Genomic DNA, 18,553 nt, shown 5'->3' on the forward strand with positions numbered 1-18,553 from the left:
CCCCCGAGCCTGGGACAGGCACCTGCTCCTGACAGCAAGACTCAGCCGCCCCTGCCCGCGCCCAGGGGGCTGGGTTTGTCTGGAGGTTTGTTGTGACTTCCTGCCCCACGGTTTCAGGGAAGCAGCTCCCACCTCTTGCTCCTCTGCTCCTAGGCCTGCTCTTTGTCACCCTTGTTTTAATGACTGGTTGGGGTGATTGGCTGAGATGAAAGTGACTGTTTCTTTTGGGAAGACGGGGATTGTGGTTCCCTGTAAGGATGGGCGGCTCCGTGTCAGAGACTTAACCCAGCAGGCTCTTCAGAGATACCTCAAAACCAAAGAAAAGGTAAGACAAAAACACACCACATTACCACATCCACTTCACACCAAGACCACTTAAGAACACTGCACCTTTATACCAGGCAGTCTGCTTATAGAGGAGACTGTATGTACCTGCAATATATATATATATTATTAGTTAGCCCAAGTATATGGTGGATTTTTTTTTAAAGGTGTGCATTTTGCAATTGGTGACTTTATAGTTGAAATAGTAGATGGATATGAGTGGGATGCTGAATCTGCAGGTCCAGAATGAGATGCAGCAGAGACACTGAAGAACAGAACTACTCAGTTTTGAAACAGAAGTTGGGTTTCAGTAGTTACTGTAATAAATAAGGACTAGAAGTCAGAGCTTGGTGGACTAGTGTTGTGAACAACACTGCCAAATAGTTGCGTGAACAGTTGATAATAGACAAGCTAAAAATGTGTTCCATTAGTCTAAATGTGTAAAGTTTCTTGTATTTTAGATTGTATGTTGTGCCACAGATGCTGTGCCACAAAGATAACTTATTTATCTACAATAAAGTCTACGTAGTATGGTAGGACTTCGGCTCAGACCTTATGATCCCAGGGATACTGCATGAATAGAGGTGCCACTCTTCAGATGAATGTTGATCAAGGCTTCTTTTACCAGGGTCTGGTTGAGATTCACTGGCCAGTCCTACTATTTTTAATAACTTCCGTATGGTACTGATCAATAGTTTCTGTTCCAAGACCTGATTTTGCGAACACTTGTTCAGATGAATAGTTTGTGACTTCATTGAGACTGCTCCCATGAGTAAGGGCTTGCAGGATTGGGTCTTCAGAGAGTGAGGGAGACGTGAGTGCAAAAGGGCAATCAGAAACCCATGAGACTTGATTACTTCTCTGTTGCTGACTCATTCTGTGACTTCGGGCAAATCATCTGACTTCTCTGCCTTTGTTTTTCTCATGTGTAAAACTGGGATTATAATATTTACCATCCCTTCATAAGAGTGTTTTGAATATTAATATGTAAAAACTTCTACTGAAGTGCTAAATTTATTATTGTACAAATCTGTATTAACTGTGGTAGTTACAGTGACTTCCATGTTTGCCTACACAAGCACCTGTAGTTCTTTGGCTATCATTGGCTATCTTTGGCATATTCTACAGTATCTCACATAGGGAGATACTGTATAAAACAGGACTGCTGTATTTCTTTTCTATCCATACTGGTACACCATGTGTATATATAGATAATCACTACTGTGTACTGAATCAGCTGAGGATTAAATATTGTCATAATAGTGTCATGGAAATTAGCAAATATTATTTAGGCTTTGGGCCATCAGGATGGCTCAAACTGTCCAAATATGCATGAACTTTGCATTAATGCTGAGGATTTATAAGAAGCAAAAGGACTTTTGGCCTAGGTAAACTTCTTTTAAAAAAATATTGAATTCAGCTCTCTTCTTATGGTGGTGAAGTTTTGGACTCAAGTGCTGAGCCATTTGAACAACTAATGAGGAAAGTTTCAAGGTGACCTGAAAAATTTGGCTTGTGCTCTCTCTGCGGTGTGTGAAGAAGGACCAAAAGAAACAAGCAGGAAAAAAACGTATTCTAGACCTGCAGATCCTGCCTAGTCTAGAATTCTTTCTATGGTGGCTGGAGAATTAATGAAATTATTAACAAGTGTCCAGAATGAAGGCTGAACAATTGAGAGTGGATTTTTTTTTTTTTTAGACAGACTGTTGAACTTTTTTTGTTTGATTTTGTTAATACCTACCTAGTTAATCAAGTGAGACAAGGTGGATGAGGGGATATCTTTTATTGGAACAACTTCTGTTGGTGAGAGAGACAAGCTTTCGAGCTTACACAGAACTCTGTATCTCTCTAGTATCCTGGGACCAACATGGTTATAACAACAGTATATATAGTTAAATAATGTTTCAAGAAAAAGGATTTTTTTGTTAAAGATTCAACACCTCTGCCCCCTTAAGTTAAGGTGTGAGAACTGACCCTATATACCTCTGAAACATCCAGTAGGTTCTTCAGCCAATCTTGGGGGAAATTAGATGTTGCATTCTTGGTATTTCTAAGATAAAACGAAGCAAAATCCATTCTCACATTTCTCATCCCTTCTCAAACTTTTCAGGCTCTCTTTATACATCATAAGGAAACCAAAAACGTTTATTTTAAAACTCTGGTCAGCTTTAATGTTGGTAATTTGAAACTACAGTAAATGCACATAATAGGAAAAATCAAAAGAAAACAACATAAGAGGCTCAAACAGTACTGAGCAGATTTGGATTTAAATCTCTAATTCAGTGGCTGAGATTTTGGTGTGTGCCTTTTCTAGTTCACCGTGAGTTGCACAGTTAAATTTCTATGCACTTTGAATAGCTGGTTTCTGGCAAATCTTATTGGCTGTCTTAGACCTTAATGCAAAATATTAGGTAACTTCAGTTTATTTAGCTAAGTATCATTGGAGGTTGTACCATTAGAAGAATTCCAAAGAATTATTACTGTTGTATTTTGGGTTGTTTAATTATACACTATATAGAATTCACTAACCATTCTAGTGGGCCTGTGATTTTTTTTTTGTTTTTTGTTTTTTTTGTTCATTGTCTAATATGGATGGATTAAGCCTGTTATCACTTTGTTCCCAATTTTAAAAATATAATTAATACACTTACAGATGTTAATATTAGTAAAAACTGAATACAGACTTGGGACCCTGTAGCACTAGTCACTACCTGAAATCTGCTGTAAAGTATGGGCATATAATACGTATGAATTTCTAATAGGCTTGTTATTAAAGACATTTACTGACTTAAGTTTAAAAAATATGTATTTAGAATGTCTGGATCACTTTATTTGGACTACTTGTGGCACCTTAGAGACTAACAAATTTATTAGAGCATAAGCTTTCGTGGGCTACAACCCACTTCTTTTGTAGCCCACGAAAGCTTATGCTCTAATAAATTTGTTAGTCTCTAAGGTGCCACAAGTACTCCTGTTATTTTTGCGGATACAGACTAACACGGCTGCTACTCTGAAACCTTTATTTGGACTGAAGTTAGAGTACAGAATAATAGTGATAACACTCTAAAACTGTTTCTCATATGATTATTGGAGTGTAAATAACTTAAAATGTATCAGGTTGGAAAATTGGGATAAGAAAAGGGCCAGAAGTATGTAGCGATGGGATAGGGGAGGAGGAAAGTAGACACAGGAGGGGAATGTACCAAAGTTTCAGAATGAGAGGTTTGGGAAGGAAGAGAGTTGGAGAAGACCGATTTAGAGAAGACTTTTTTTTTTTTTTTAAATAAAACAAGTAAAATGTGGTGCTATAGTTACAATACTCATAATGTGTACGTAAGGTTTTAATTCCGTCTTGGGGATTCTACTGATATAAACAGACAACTTGAACTTTGCATTTGTTTCTTATCTTGCCATATTCATTTGATGGAATTCCAGCCTTTGATAAAGCTGAGGGTGTGGGGGTAGTATTCTTTTTATGTATGTTGTATAAGTACTTTTACTATTATTTTTTATAATATTAGTCATTCATAATGGTCTCAAGAATTCAGCTCCTTGTTAAACTATGGTTTTATAATATTTGTGATAGGGACAAAAATGTACAGTAAATTGATAGCTATTCCACTTCAAAATGATTTTGCAAATAAATAACTGAAAGTCTTGGAGGCACTTTACTTGCTATAGCCTGCTGCATTTTATTAACAAACTTGGACTGATCACATGGCAGACTCATGGCAAGATTTGACCATAAAGGCTCATTAACAATTACTGTTAATAAGTCAGCATTATTTTATTTATCAGCTGAAAAGTCATGCAATAAGACAATTTTTCATTGTTGTGCATGAAGGTCAACTATTGGGACAGAATTCCCAATACATAGGTACAATTTTAAATGGTCAAACCTCTTGCTCTACATCCCGATTGACTCAACAGAGATTAAAAAGAACTTTACTGGACACTTAAATTCCCCATAAAACATAGAGGTAAATTCTCCCCATGAAAATATCAGTTAAAAAAGGTTGTTATACGTAGGAATTTTATGTTCAGAAAGAAGAGAATTCCAGATATTTTTGAAAAACAACAAACAACGTGTGTGTGTGATGTGGAGAGAGAGAAATTTATAAGAATTCTAGTACTTGTTTTCTTGAGAATCAAGATGTATTGTTCTGAGAAGTATCAGAGGGGTAGCCGTGTTAGTCTGAATCTGTAAAAAGCAACAGAGGGTCCTGTGGCACCTTTAAGACTAACAGAAGTATTGGGAGCATAAGCTTTCGTGGGTAAGAACCTCACTTCTTCAGTTGCCTTGCATCTGAAGAAGTGAGGTTCTTACCCACGAAAGCTTATGCTCCCAATACTTCTGTTAGTCTTAAAGGTGCCACAGGACCCTCTTTTGTTCTGAGAAGGCAATGTCTACTTTTGCTTCATCTCAGTCAATATTTACCTCTCAAGTAAACAAATCTTCAGTACAAGTCAATATCTGCTTTTGTTATTGTTTTTGTTTTGTAGTGTGTAAATTAAGGTTTCCTATGTCTAGTTATACCCAGTAGGACTAATAGGCAGGGCTTTGGAGCGGAGCCCGGAGCTGGAGTGCGGAGCAGCTCCGGAGCAGTGGACCTGCAGGTTTTTGCCTGGAGCTGGAGCGGAGCCGGAGCACAGCTCCAAAGCCCTGCAAATAGGTTCACATAATCTTTCTGAATGCCTCCATACCATCTCTTACTTAACTACTCTCTTTATTTAGATATTTCTACTATCTTAGGATATGTCTTCATTGCATAGCTAACTTGAGTTACCTCTCTTGAGTTAGTCAGGCTTCAGTGAGAGAGGCCACACTGCAAAATAACGCTTGAGTTGCTGTGTCCATGCTGGTGCTGTGTTTGCTTGTGTGCAGTGCTAAGACTTCTAAGGGTAAATATCATGGGAAGTAAAAGTGAGTGAAATTCTTTTGGACTTTTTTTTTTTTTTCATGCCAAAGTGTATATCTGCCTCTGAAACATTTTGCAAATTTGTGTCAAATTTGCAGAAGTGTTTTAGTTTAAAAAAAAAAAATAAAAAAATCTAAACACTTTTAAAATACGTTTTTAATTCTGTTGCAAAGTGAATTTTTTGCTTCAGGGTTTTCATGTTTTGGATAAAATTACTCTAACACTTAAAATGGTCAAAATCTAAATAAAATGTTTAGTTTGACCCTAAATGATGATCTCCCCCCCCCCGCCAACCTGAATTGCCAGCAAATGGAAAATCTGTTATTTGCCCAGCTCTAACAGTAAACCAAGTCACTTTCTGAATTCTTTCCCAGTGAATTGTGGGAGAATTTGTCTATCTTTTCAGGGTACAGGGGGAATTGTAGGAAGGTACCCAAGAATTCCAAATGCTTGAGTGCTATTAGCTTGTGTCTGAACTGCAGAGTGTTTGTGTTAGCAGCTGTTGGGCTGTGCTCACTTGAGTTTTAGCCAGTTCCCACCTTGGTGCCAGCCTACTTCAGTTAAAAACCCAGTGCACTTGAATTAGAGGTTTTTGCACATGGAAGGAAGGAACTGAAGTTCGGGGCAATGCTTGAATTATAACGAGTTAATTTTGCAGTGAAGGCAATCCCTTAATTAAGGCTGGACATTGAAACTTTAACTATATATTGTTTTTTGTCTTGTTAACTTTGTCAGACTTTCAGTGGTATTTTATTAACTTAAAAAATGAGCTTTTGTTCTCCTGGATGTTCAGTAGAAAGGAACAGCAGTGAGCCTGGAGAATGAAATATACAACATCCCTTCTTCTAGATAAAGTGACATTTACTTTATCTCCCTTTGAAACAAAATTTACAGCATTCCTGTAAACTTTCATAAAAGAACAGGCAAAGTATACAATAGGGAAGAGCCTTACATGTAGATATGATCATATTCTGTTTGAATGCATATCAGTCCTCCCAAGGTAGAAACATTTATGTTCTGTCATCAAAACAAAGATGGTCTGTGTCCATAATCCCCTTCTCAAATCTGGGATCTGTTTTTAACCATTAGATAGTTCACTTGGTGGGACCACTTCAGAGGGTGACTAAATTGCTGTGCCAACTGAATGCTTGGCTTCCCCCCTTGAAAAGCCAACTAGACTACTAGAGTGTCAGTTATGGTTTTGTGATGTAGGTACCCACTGATTAGAAACTATACCGAAAACACTAATTTGTTCCACAGAGGTAGCGGTAAACTCCTTGACTACCAAACTGGATATCAGTGACATAGTGGTGAAGGCAATACAGTGGTCACACATCTCTGATTGGATAGGAAATAGTGTTTATTGACTTATTTGTGTATCGGCAGCACTGTACTGAAAGGTATTTAGCGGGTTAATGTTATAGGCTGACTATCTCTGTCACCTTCAATTTTTTGCTAATAAAATATTTCTCTCTGTTCTCATGCCTGCCTCATAACATGACAGTCTCAGCTTTTGGAACAGTATCTAGCTGCTGCTAAGCAGCCAGCAGAAGGAGTACTAAATGTTCTTTTGCAGTTTCTTTAAAAACAGAAGCTTTTAAAAAAAAAATATATATATATTTTGAACCAAAACTCAGTATCTGACTTGCAAAAACAGTCCAAGTTTCCACAGATATTGTGGAAGATGTCAAAATGTAGAAAATGAACAGTGTTTTGCCCACTCTTCTGTTTGTTCGAGTCTGTTTTAATTTATGAGCAAAGTAGAGGTGGGTAATATTAATAGAGGCAGAATATTAATGCCTTTGTACTGCTTGTTTCCTCTTCCAGAAGTAGGTTTTAGCTTTTGTGGGCTCTTCCATGACCAGGTAGATTGTGCCCTAAAATTGTTCATTCTTTTTTATATTTTAATACCATTTGTATTCATCCACAATCTGCTTTCTATATCCGGAATAATGTACGTATTTCCAAGCTCTGCTTTTAAACACCTTTACTCAGATTTTTTTTTTTTTAAATTTCTCATCCCCGTATCTATATTAACATTCTCTTGTCCTCTTATTAACTGCAGTTTGTTATCAAGTTTCTAATTTGTCTTTGGGGCTTTGATATATATTTTTGTATGTGAAAATCATAATTAAGCTTTCAAGTTTGCTCATTATGATAGAGCACTAATAAACTGGAGTCTAATTTGGTATATTAGATTTCCCACATTATTATGAGTGACTTCTTGACAAGTATAGGATGAGAAGTCCACTTCCAGATAAGTAAGGGGGGGGGAACCAAATTACTCCACTAACCTCAGTATTAAACAGGAGTTCATACAGGAGTAACTTGACAATGGTATTGCTATTTCCAGTAATAGTGGGGAATATAACCTTCTATGGCCTCCTTTTTTTTTTTTTTTTTTTTTTTATTTTATTTTTTTTGAGTCTTTTTAACATACATGTACTATTGGCTAATTTGTACCTCACTTCAACCTTTTGGAAGATATATCACGTTGACATTAGCTTTTTCTGTGACAATGGTTTTATTCTTCCATTTTTTTTTGTTTGAGTGCTGGTAAAGATGAACCCATTGATAAGCACAATAGCTGGAACTTCTTCAATGCTTTGTATTTAGACTAGCATCATAGTTAAGATAGTAAATCTTTCTTGGCTGTTTAAAAACACTGGCTTTGGTATTTAAACAACACATTTAACATGTTTGTGTGGGAATTTCTTTAGATGATGGTTTCATGGGAACAAAGATGCTTTTGATCTAGGGCTAACAGTATATTTTTTAATACAATTTTAAAATTGCTTCCATATCCTAGTGTATTCCTTTAATTTCCTCATAATTAAATTAAATTATCTCTTTGATAAGAAGCTACCATAACTACCGGTATTCTTTCTAATTGCTCTTGGACATCATTCCAATGCATAATTTTTGGGGGGGAGAGGTGGAGGCAGAGGAGACACTTTAGCCTTAATATCAAAGGTATTCTTTCCTCAATTTTTCATGAAGTCTTAATTTTGATTAGTCTGATAACTCTATCAGTTTGCAAAGTTATAGTTAAAACTTAAACATTTTTCTGTGCAACATAGTTTATGGAATAGCAATAATGGTTACTGATGCACTTCCATCACTCCCATTAATGCTGATATACTGTTAAGGCTTTTTTCCCATTCTTTTCCTGCCTATCATAGGTGTTTATAAATTGGCTAGAAAAACTGCCTTTGTGCTGAAAATCAAACTTGTCATACAAGATGTTGTCCTGTAGGGTTTTCTTTACTTTAACTTAAAAAATAAAATGTCATGCCACTTTTCCGGTTTGATCAGTAAAAAGAGAGAACAGGTTATTGGCTTCAGTTAATATTGAGTGCCTTGCTTAAAACACACCGGCATCAGGTAATCTATCAAATAAGGAGAGATGGATGAAATTGGTGAAAATGCAGTATGTCCATTCAGAATGACCCACGCTGGAAATACTGTAAATGTGTATGCTACATACATGATCAGTCTGGGGTCTATAAATTAAATCTTTGACCTTGTTTATCAAGTTCAAAGTGTGAAGAGTTGTCTGAAGTGTTTGAGAGCTAGACTAGAATACTCAGATATTGAAAATGGAGTTCTAGAAGGAAGCTATTAGAGGGCTTCATAAAGTAGTACATACTGATAGGTTGCAATTCACCCTTCATTTGGGCAAACAGCAGTAGAAACCAATCTAGTCTGAATTGATTTACAGAAGATAGAGAGAGACAATTAGCAGGCAAAATTTCTATTATCCATTCACTTCTTCCAAATCAATATGCACACACTCTCCTTCCCTGATTACTTGCTTTATCATCTTCAAAAAAGCTTCTGGCAAAGGATGAAATTGAAATAAATTGATCTAAACACTTATTTCCCACAAAGGGAAAATGTTTTTGCTTGTATAGAATGTCAGTTTAACATGATTTCTAACAAGCAGTTGACAATGACAGGCAGTATGTATCCTATTGATATTGTATAAAATGCCAAACAACTCTTGAAAAAGTGGCTAAAGTTACTTGCCAATAATAGTTGTACTTTCTATGAAATATACTTTCCCCCATATTTGTTCTGTATGGTGCATCAATTGAATTGCACCATGCTGTGCTGAACCTTGCATCCTGCTGTTGAACCAGCAGACTTCCTCCCACATGGAGCACAGCATTCTTCAGGCTTTCCTAATCAGTCGGATGCCATAAGAACTGCAGGTTTCAGTATAAACACCTGTCTTATCTAAAATATCCTCCAGTATTAATTAAAATGTCTGTCTTTTACCCTTAAAATAATGGTGCCAAAGGGCTATAGCAATTGATACAATGCAAAAGCTGTTTTCAGCTGTGATTTGTCTTTATAAATAAAAAGGCTCAATAATATTTTCCTATTTCAAGACCGTTTTTTAAAATAAAACAAGTATGGTTAGACTTGACCATCTTGATGATCAGAAACAAATTTTTGAATGCTAGTGAACACTCGGATCCATAAATTCACTAAAGAAAGGAAATTCCTTCAGGGAGCAAGTCTCTGAAAGTCAGTGTGTACAGTACTTATTACACTGAGAATTTGGACATGATACCTGGGTATCATTCTTTCCTCTTCTTGGGCATGCACACTTTTCTGGTTGCTCTCTGTGGAACCTATTTACCAGTGGCCAGTGGTGCTGGAACAGTTTTGTATGGGGTGTGTATATGGGATATCAAGTGGAGTGCCCCAAGGGTCGGTCCTGGGGCCGGTTTTGTTCAATATCTTCATTAATGATCTGGAGGATGGTGTGGACTGCACTCTCAGCAAGTTTGCAGGTGACACTAAACTGGGAGGAGTGGTAGATCCTCTGGAGGGTAGGGATAGGATACAGAGGGACCTAAATAAATTAGAGGATTGGGCCAAAAGAAACCTGATGAGTTTCAACAAGGACAAGTGCAGAGTCCTGCACTTAGGACGGAAGAATCCCATGCACTGCTACAGACTAGGGACCGAATGGCTAGGCAGCAGTTTTGCAGAAAATGACTTAGGGGTTACAGTGGACGAGAAGCTGGATATGAGTCGACAGTGTGCCCTTGTTGCCAAGAAGGCTATTGGCATTTTGGTCTGTATAAGTAGGGGCATTGCCAGCAGATCGAGGGACGTAATCATTCCCCTCTATTCGACATTGGTGAGGCCTCATCTGGAGTACTGTGTCCAGTTTTGGGCCCCACACTACAAGAAGGATGTGGAAAAATTGGAAAGAGTCCAGCAGAGGGCAACAAAAATGATTAGGGGGCTGGAACACATGACTTATGAGGAGAGGCTGAGGGAACTGGGATTGTTTAGTCTGCAGAAGAGAAGAATGAGGGGGGGATTTGATAGCTGCTTTCAACTACCTGAAAGGGGGTTCCAAAGAGGATGGATCTAGACTGTTCTCAGTGGCACCAGATGACAGAACAAGGAGTAATGGTCTCAAGTTGCAGTGAGGGAGGTTTAGGTTGGATATTAGGAAAAACTTTTTCACTAGGAGGGTGGTGAAGCACTGGAATGGGTTACCTAGGGAGGTGGTGAAATCTCCTTCCTTAGAGGTTTTTAAGGTCAGGCTTGACAAAGCCCTGGCTGGGATGATTTAGTTGGGAATTGGTCCTGCTTTGAGCAGGGGGTTGGACTAGATGACCTCCTGAGATCCCTTCCAACCCTGATATTCTATAATTCTATGAACTGAATTTTAAACCCTGTAAATGATAGAAACAACCTCAAGCCAGGGGGTGCAGCAGCAGCACCCCTAGTTCCAGCACCTAGGCCAGTGGTTAACTTTTCATACAGAGTTACTTTTTTAACTGTGAGGAAAGGAGAATTTAATATATTAAAAAACAGTAATTGGATTCGAAGGGACTTCTGGATCATGCTTCCTACTTTAGGCAAAAAAAAAAAAAGGCTAAGACTCTCTTTCTCCCCCCCCCCTCCCCCCATAAATGTATATAATTTTTCCTTGGATGTCTAGTGATTGTGCCATAGATACCTCCAATAGGTAAACTGCTGCAAAGTCTGATCTTATCATCAGTCTTTGCAATTATCTAAGATAAAACTATCATTTCTGCGCCATCATCAGTACTTGCATTCAGAAGTGATGTCTGTTCATGCTGTGGCACTACCTCACAAGACCCTGTGATACTCCTGTGCTTTAAAGTCTAAACCAGTTGTTCTTTGGCTTCCCAAGGATAATGGTAGCAGCTGTTGCTGAATAGAGACCTTTATTTTTAATTAATAAAGCAAAATGTCATCAAATTTTTAAGACCCAAAAATGCAATCTGCTTGAGTGCAAATCATATTTACAAGCAACAACAGACTGGCACCTAGGTTTCTTCTCCCTTTACCCCTTTATGAAAGGTTGTCTTTGCCGGTTACAATGATTTTAAATGGCTGACTGTGGTTGTCTGCAGGTGAGTCAGAACTTCAGTGGTGGAATTCTTGCTCCAAGTCTGTTGGGTTGCAGCCTAAAGGACTTGTTGTTTGTATGTGTTTGTTTTTTGAGTAGCTATGCCACTGCTCTTTGGAAGGTAACAAATCATTTGTTTTTCTATATGATGTGTTGACTAATGGAACTCTTCAGAATGGTGGGTGTACTGACCAATTCAGAATGTTTACTCTGAAAAAGTTACTTCCAATAAAGAATTTGTCTTTAGGAAACAGACCAAAATCTATATTAATGTAGATGTTTGACATCATGGCTACAGAATTGCAGGTAGGAAATGCACCACTTATTTTCATTCCCCCTCACCACCCTCAGTGATGTGGAGAATGTGCTGAGAGCAATGCCTGCCCACCTGGAGGTTGGACCCATACTTCTCATGGCTCGCTAATTCTATAGTAAGGCTTTGGATTTTCTATTATAGTGAATTTTAATATTTCCTTTTGGGGAAGGTAAAGATTTAGCTGCTCTTAAACTGGTGGTTAGACACATACTGAAGATATTGTTGCTTGACACTACAACTTTATTCAAGTTTTGTACCTTCTTTTGGGGGGGGGGGGGAAGGTGGTGGTATGGCAGCTCCAATCTCAGTGCTTTCTTGAACTCTATCAGAAAGGTCTAAAAATGAAACCTGATGAATGACATGAAGTGATGGATGCGGGAAAGGTGTCCATGCTGATTTATGTTAAGTCTCTCACCAGCCTCTGATGCCATGGCTTGCTCTGAGGCAATATTGACTCCTCTAGGTTGGAAGGGGTATCCCTGGGGTGGTTCTGGTGCTTACTTGTTAAAACTTTGTAAAAAGGATGATGCAGAGTAGTCCTCCTCTCAGAATTCTCATGTGTGAGTTACTGCAGTTTGTTCTTATTGTGCATGTCTCCTGTTCAGTGTGAGAGAGAGGGGGGAGATTGTGAGGTAGCTTATGGATTCCAGTGCTGCCGTTGTGTAAATGACGCTCTGTTTCTCTTTGCATCAAATTTGGATTCATCTTGGTTTTGTGAGGGTGCTGTGCCCCACCTTTACTCACCCCTTTAGACCCTATAAAGATTTGGACCTGCATGGATGAGACAAAGGGTCCAGCAAGAGCAGTGGTTCTCAAACTATGGGGCAGGCCTCCCAAGGGAGGTGCAGAAATGTGTTAAGGGAGGCGCAAACTGTGTGTGTGTGTGTGTGTGTGAGAGAGAGAGCGTGCTCTGGCTGTCCGCCGTGGTGGCTGGGGCTTGTGCAGAAGGGCTGTATACACCCAGGAGGCAGGGATAAAAGCGACAGCCGGAACCCTGCCATCCAGTCTCAGGCTCTCCTCTCAACCCCTTCCCCGATCCCTCACCAAGAGGTAGTGGGGCTCCTCCGGCTGTCAGCCCCAGGGAGTGGGGGGCTAAGTCTGCTGTGAAAAGTGATATTCTGAATATCACTTTTCACATTGCCACTCCTACTTCTGTGCTGGTGCGGCGCTGCTTTCAGAGCTGGGCGCCCAGCAAGCAGCTGCTGCTCTCCGCTCTTCCTTCAGAGCTGGGTGGAATATGTTTACACCTCCCCCTACCCCAAGTACAGAAGGGGGGGCCCCATCAAATATGTCTGAGAATCCCTGAGCTAGAGGAATGGAAGGAGGATTGTGCCTTCATTGCTGACTGGGGTGTAGTGCTTCTCTTTTTCAAATGCCCAAAGATCTGCACTCAACACCAGCAAGGCTGTTCATTTCTGCAAATCAGGACCCCAAACAAAGCCCCAGGGTGGTGGTTTTTTTTTTATTTTTTTTTTATTCTGCCAATTGCAGAAGTGGTAGCTGCGAATAGATCTTGATCCAGGGTTTTGGCTGTTCCTTCTCTGAAAGGGAAAGTGATAAATTATGCCTCAGACCACATACAGTTTTGGTCAAGAAATCATCTCCGTTGTATTTGGAATTTGCTTGGGATGTCTATGCCCGGAACTCCTGCTCTGAGGTCAGTTGCAGGATGTTTACTTGAAGACCTGTACCTTTTTAGATATTGTTTACCTGACTGCCTAGCTGTTGTAGCTTGAATTTAGAAAGCTTCAAATCTTTCTGCAAGGTGCTGCGTTTTTTTTTTTTTTTTTTTTTTTTTAATTCAGTCAGGATTTTGACTGAGGGTTTTTTGTGATTTGATAACTACTGTGTATCATGTAGGTAACTTTTTGTTATATGTACTGTCAGACAATAAATAACCCTAGTTCCAGCAAGTCAGCAGTACTCTTAAAAGTAATATGGTGCTCTAGGGATTCTGTAGATGTGTGCTAGAACTAGGAATACTGTTTCTGAGACAGTCTAAGGCAGTGGTGGGCAAATTTTTTGGCCCGAGGGCAACATGTGGGTATGGAAATTGTATGGTGGGCCATGAATGCTCAAGAAAGTGGGGGTTGGGGTACGGAAGGGAGTGAGGGCTCCGGCTGGTGGTATGGGCTCTGGGGTGGGGCCAGAAATGAGGAGTTCAGGGTGTGGGAGGGGGCTTCAGGCTGGGGCAGGGGGTTGGGGTGAGGGCTCTGGGGTGCAGGAGGGTGGGACCAAGGGGTTCGGATAGGGTGACCAGATGTCCCGATTTTATAGGGACAGTCCCGATTTTTGGGTCTTTTTCTTACATAAGCTCCTATTACCCCCCCACCACCTGTCCTGATTTTTCACATTTGCTGTCTGGTCACCCTAGGTTTGGAGGGCAGGTGGGGGATCAGGGCAGGGGGTTGGGGTGTGGGAGGGGGTCTGGGGTGCAGGCTCTGGGCAGCGCTTACCTCAAGCAGCTCCCCGAAGCAGCGTCAGGTCCCCCCTCCAGCTCCTACGCGAAGGCGCGGTCAGGCAACTTTGCACTGCCTTGTCCACAGGTGCCACCCCTGCAGCTCCCATTGGCCCCATTTGCTGGCCAATGGGAGCCGCAGGGGCGGTGCTTGGGGTGGGGGCAGCGTGCAGAGCCCCCCCTGGCTGTCCCTACGCATAGGAGCAGGAGGGGGGGATGTGCCACTGCTTCCGGGAGCCGTGCGGAGCAAGCCCCTGACCCTGTTCCCCAGCAGGGGCTCTAGGACCGGATTAAAATGTCTGAAGGGCCGGATGTGGCCCCTGGGTCGTAGTTTGTCTACCCTGGTCAAAGGGAAGATATTGAGGTATTGCCAGGTTAAATCATGAGGATGCCACTCTGGCAGTTGCTATTCTTGGGCTTATAGAATCTAACCCCAAATATGCCAGAGTAAGGAAATCTAGCTGAATTCTATGAGGCTTGGTGGTAGGTAGTGGTTGTCTACAACTAGAGAGGGGGAGAAGCAGTGGAATGTGGGACAGAGCTTGTGTGTGCTGGGGGAACATCAAACTGCTCCTGCTTGGCTGAGACTACTATCCTAAAAGTGGTGAAAACGGAAGCAGTATAAACACCTTTGAGAGCCAGGGGGAGAAGATCCTTGATAGAGGAGCATTTGCTGTAGATTCAGAATGAAAGATGTGTGCATTCATTCTCTCTCATACTAGGGAGGGAAGGTATTTGTTAGTGTTAGCTAAGTTTATCCACTCTCTCTGACTGTTTTTATCTGCATAATATGGAATAGCCACTCTACCTATGAGTGTCCTGCATTCTAGGTGTGTGCCCTAATGCCATTGGGCTATAGAGTCAGTCTCTTTTTTTTTTTCTTTTCTCTGTCTCTGTCTCTCTCTCTCTCTCATCCAATGAATATTTAGTTAATTGATACAAAGTGAAACAGTTCCAATAGCGTAGACTTAGAAACGGAGACCGAGACTGACTCTGTAGTCCAGTGGTTAGGGCAGTCACTTAGGATGCGGGAGACATGGACTCAAATCTCTGCTTCAAATGATGTACAGTAGGGGTTTGAACATGGGTCTCCCATATCCCAAATGAGTACCCTTCCCACCAGGCTACTAGCTATGCGGGACTGAGTCTGTCTTCCTCAGTTTGACCAGAAACTCTATCCTGGATTTGAGAACGCTTTCCTGGTGAAAATTTTCATTGAAACTGATACATATCCACAAAAAACTTTGGTTTCAACACACTGATGTTTTCTGACAGTTGTCAAAAAATTCCTTATCAGTTCTAATGTAAATTACAGTGTTTGCTACATTTGTAGACTGAAAATAATGACTTAATGAGGTACATGCCATTGTGACATATTTGTAAAGTTTGAGTTGACCTCAGAAGTTAGATGTTTTTCCCCCTGATACATTTTTTGTTTTGTTTTAATTACAAACAGAATTAAGACCCTTTAACTTACTGAAATTTGGAGACTCATTGATGAAGCCAATTTTTTAATTTACTTAAATGGTTTTAATATTATAGTAAGTTTAGGTGTTCATTTCAAATTTAATTTTAATCTGTTATGACAAACATTTATTTAAAAATGTATTTAAAGAAAAGATTTTATTTTTATTAAATATCTTTTTTTTTTTTTTTTTTTTTTAAATCCACCCACCAAAGAACACTTTACATTCTGCCTTGAGGACTCATCACCTGTGGTAATATATTCCTTTTCCTTTAGGTTAGTCACCCAACTGAGCATGACTACAAAAGTGGTGGTAATTTGGGTAGTTTTTTGGGATAGATATAGCAATATTCTGATATCTGGTTGACATGCTCATCAGCATATTTTTCAAAAGGCAGATACTTCATATGTCCATCTGGTATTCTAATCTCTCTCTTCCCCCCCCCCCCCCCCCGCCCTCAATAATTGTCCCTTGTAAGCAAGAGGACCTTATCACTGACTATTGTAAAACATTCGGCAATGTTCTTAAACATCAGCCTAAAGAATTTTTTACCCCTGCTGTCCTACCCAAAACACAGAAAATCAGAAACCAGATAAGCTACTTTCAGGAAATGGTCCCTTTCAGAAAGGTTACTTCCCATTGCTCTCCTTGTATCTCGTGTAAACGTAGAAAGAGTGTCTGGGATTTCTTGAAGTAGCCTAAAGGAGATAGGTATGCAACTCCCATTTAATTATGGCCTTTTGAGAAGTCCAAGTTGCTGCTAATTTAATTTTTTTTCTTGGTCCTAATAAGTTTCTGGAGAAGTTGCTCAGAATGTGCTCAAATCTCTGTGACATACAAAAGGAAAATTTCCTAAGAGTTGCAGGATTTATGAAACTAGAATAGAAAAGTCGCAAGCCAGTCAATACATGTTACAGGCAGCTCACGGTTCTCAGTACAGGCTGGATTCCCTTCCCAGGCTGGATTCCCTTCCCAGCCTGGGACTGAACTCCCTAGTTCAAAGTCTTTGTCTTCCAGATGATCTTCCAGGTATTGAGATGGAGGAGGAGAGAGGCCAAGTGAAGTCATTGTCCCTCTTTTATACTTTCTACCAACTGCTAGAATGATTCTTGCTGTGACATGGGGGCCTAAGCAGCCCTCATTGCATACGTGCCCTCTCCAGGGAGTCTCTGAGATATTGGATTCTTCTTGATGGGCCATCAAAGCCTGTCTGGCCAGTGATAGTTGCTCCTTTGTCACTATTGAAAGGCCAGCTGTGGGCATCTCCCAATCTCACAACATATTTTAGTAACTCGTATAGCAATACTTTATAACTTCACATACAAAGATAGTACATAGAATTCAAGAGGCTATTAAGGTTCAACTGTTAAAGACTTTAAAAATGATAACTCACGAGGCATGCATTGTACAAAGCATATCATATGACAGTGGTGAATATGGGGGTTTTAGGGTGCTATTTTGAGGTACAGAATGTTCATCTGCATCAGTGATTTTCAACCTTTTTTCATTTGTGGACTCCTAAAAAATTTCAAATGGAGGTGCCAGACCCCTTTAGAAATCTTAAACATAGCCTGCGGACCCCTGGGGTCTGCAAACCACAGGTTGAAAACTACTCTAACCGTTGTTGGACAGAGAGAAACCAACCTTTGCATAAATATCCCAGAAATAAAATCAGTCGCGTTTTCTAAATTTTATTCCCAACTTTGATTTAAAATTGGCTTTTCTTATCTGGACTGTCCACTCTGTCCAACGTTAACTTTGCTAAATAGGCAACAAGAGATGAGAGCAGAACCTGTGCTTGTAAGCTCTAGAACAATTTGAACTCTGCTGGAAATATCCTATTGATAGACAGTGAAAATGATTCCATATTGGGTACACAAAGCTGGAAAAAGGATTATTTGATTGCAATCCACTTTAAAGTTGTTCTCCTATGTAATTTTTGGAAAAACATCCTTCAACTTCAGGGATCTCTCATTTACTGATTTTTCTCTGTTAAAACAAGCAAGTCCCTTAGATTCTTCCACTTTCTTTGAATTCTGATAGCTTATTATCCTTTTTATTGCAGGTTTGACAATGTTTATTAATGACAATGGATTTGAAATGAGCATCTTACCAAATGCAAGTCTTGGGCCAGCCTCTGTCCCTTTGTCTTAAAGGTTTGAGAACAGATAATGTGAAAGAATACGTTTGTTTCCAGATGGCTGAATGCTTGATGCTCCTTTATGTTTAGCTGTCATTCAGATGTGAATGCTGTGGTGATTATAAGTGTCTTCCATTTTGCTGGGTTGAAATGAAACCTTTTATGCATTGTGTATTAAGAGATTAACTGTTTGGCTGATCAATAGGGAAACTAGAACAATAGGTAGCAACTAGATGATGTTGTTGTTGTAGTAGTAGTAGTAGTAGAAGAATATTCTGCTAGCTGAGAGGTTGGTGTTCATGAGGAAATTTAAGAGCTCTCTTCTCAGGTTTGGGAAGTTAGTTCTATTGGCGAAATGAGATTGGTTTGTATCGTGGTGTGTTGTGTTTATTTAAAAAAAAAAAAAAAAAAAACTGTCTGTCTTACTGCGTCACTGCCATCCTGTAAAATTTTGCCATATTCAGTCATGGTGATGATATCTCATGCTTAACAAAAAATTATCCTAGTGCCCTGTCTGGGTGAAA

The 18,553-nt window shown here is 39.8% G+C and overlaps 1 protein-coding gene across 1 annotated transcript in view; it reads left to right on the top strand.

Moving 5' to 3' along the window:
- The first annotated feature begins 205 nt into the window (after positions 1-205).
- The window catches only part of PARD3B (par-3 family cell polarity regulator beta), a 657,306-nt gene continuing 638,958 nt past the window's right edge, over positions 206-18,553 (top strand). The window contains exon 1 of the mRNA XM_065413438.1: positions 206-325. Coding sequence (XP_065269510.1) covers positions 206-325 — 120 coding nt within the window. The remainder of the gene's footprint in view (positions 326-18,553) is intronic.

Source organism: Emys orbicularis, chromosome 11, assembly GCF_028017835.1.
Source record: "Emys orbicularis isolate rEmyOrb1 chromosome 11, rEmyOrb1.hap1, whole genome shotgun sequence".
Lineage (NCBI taxonomy): Eukaryota > Metazoa > Chordata > Testudines > Emydidae > Emys > Emys orbicularis.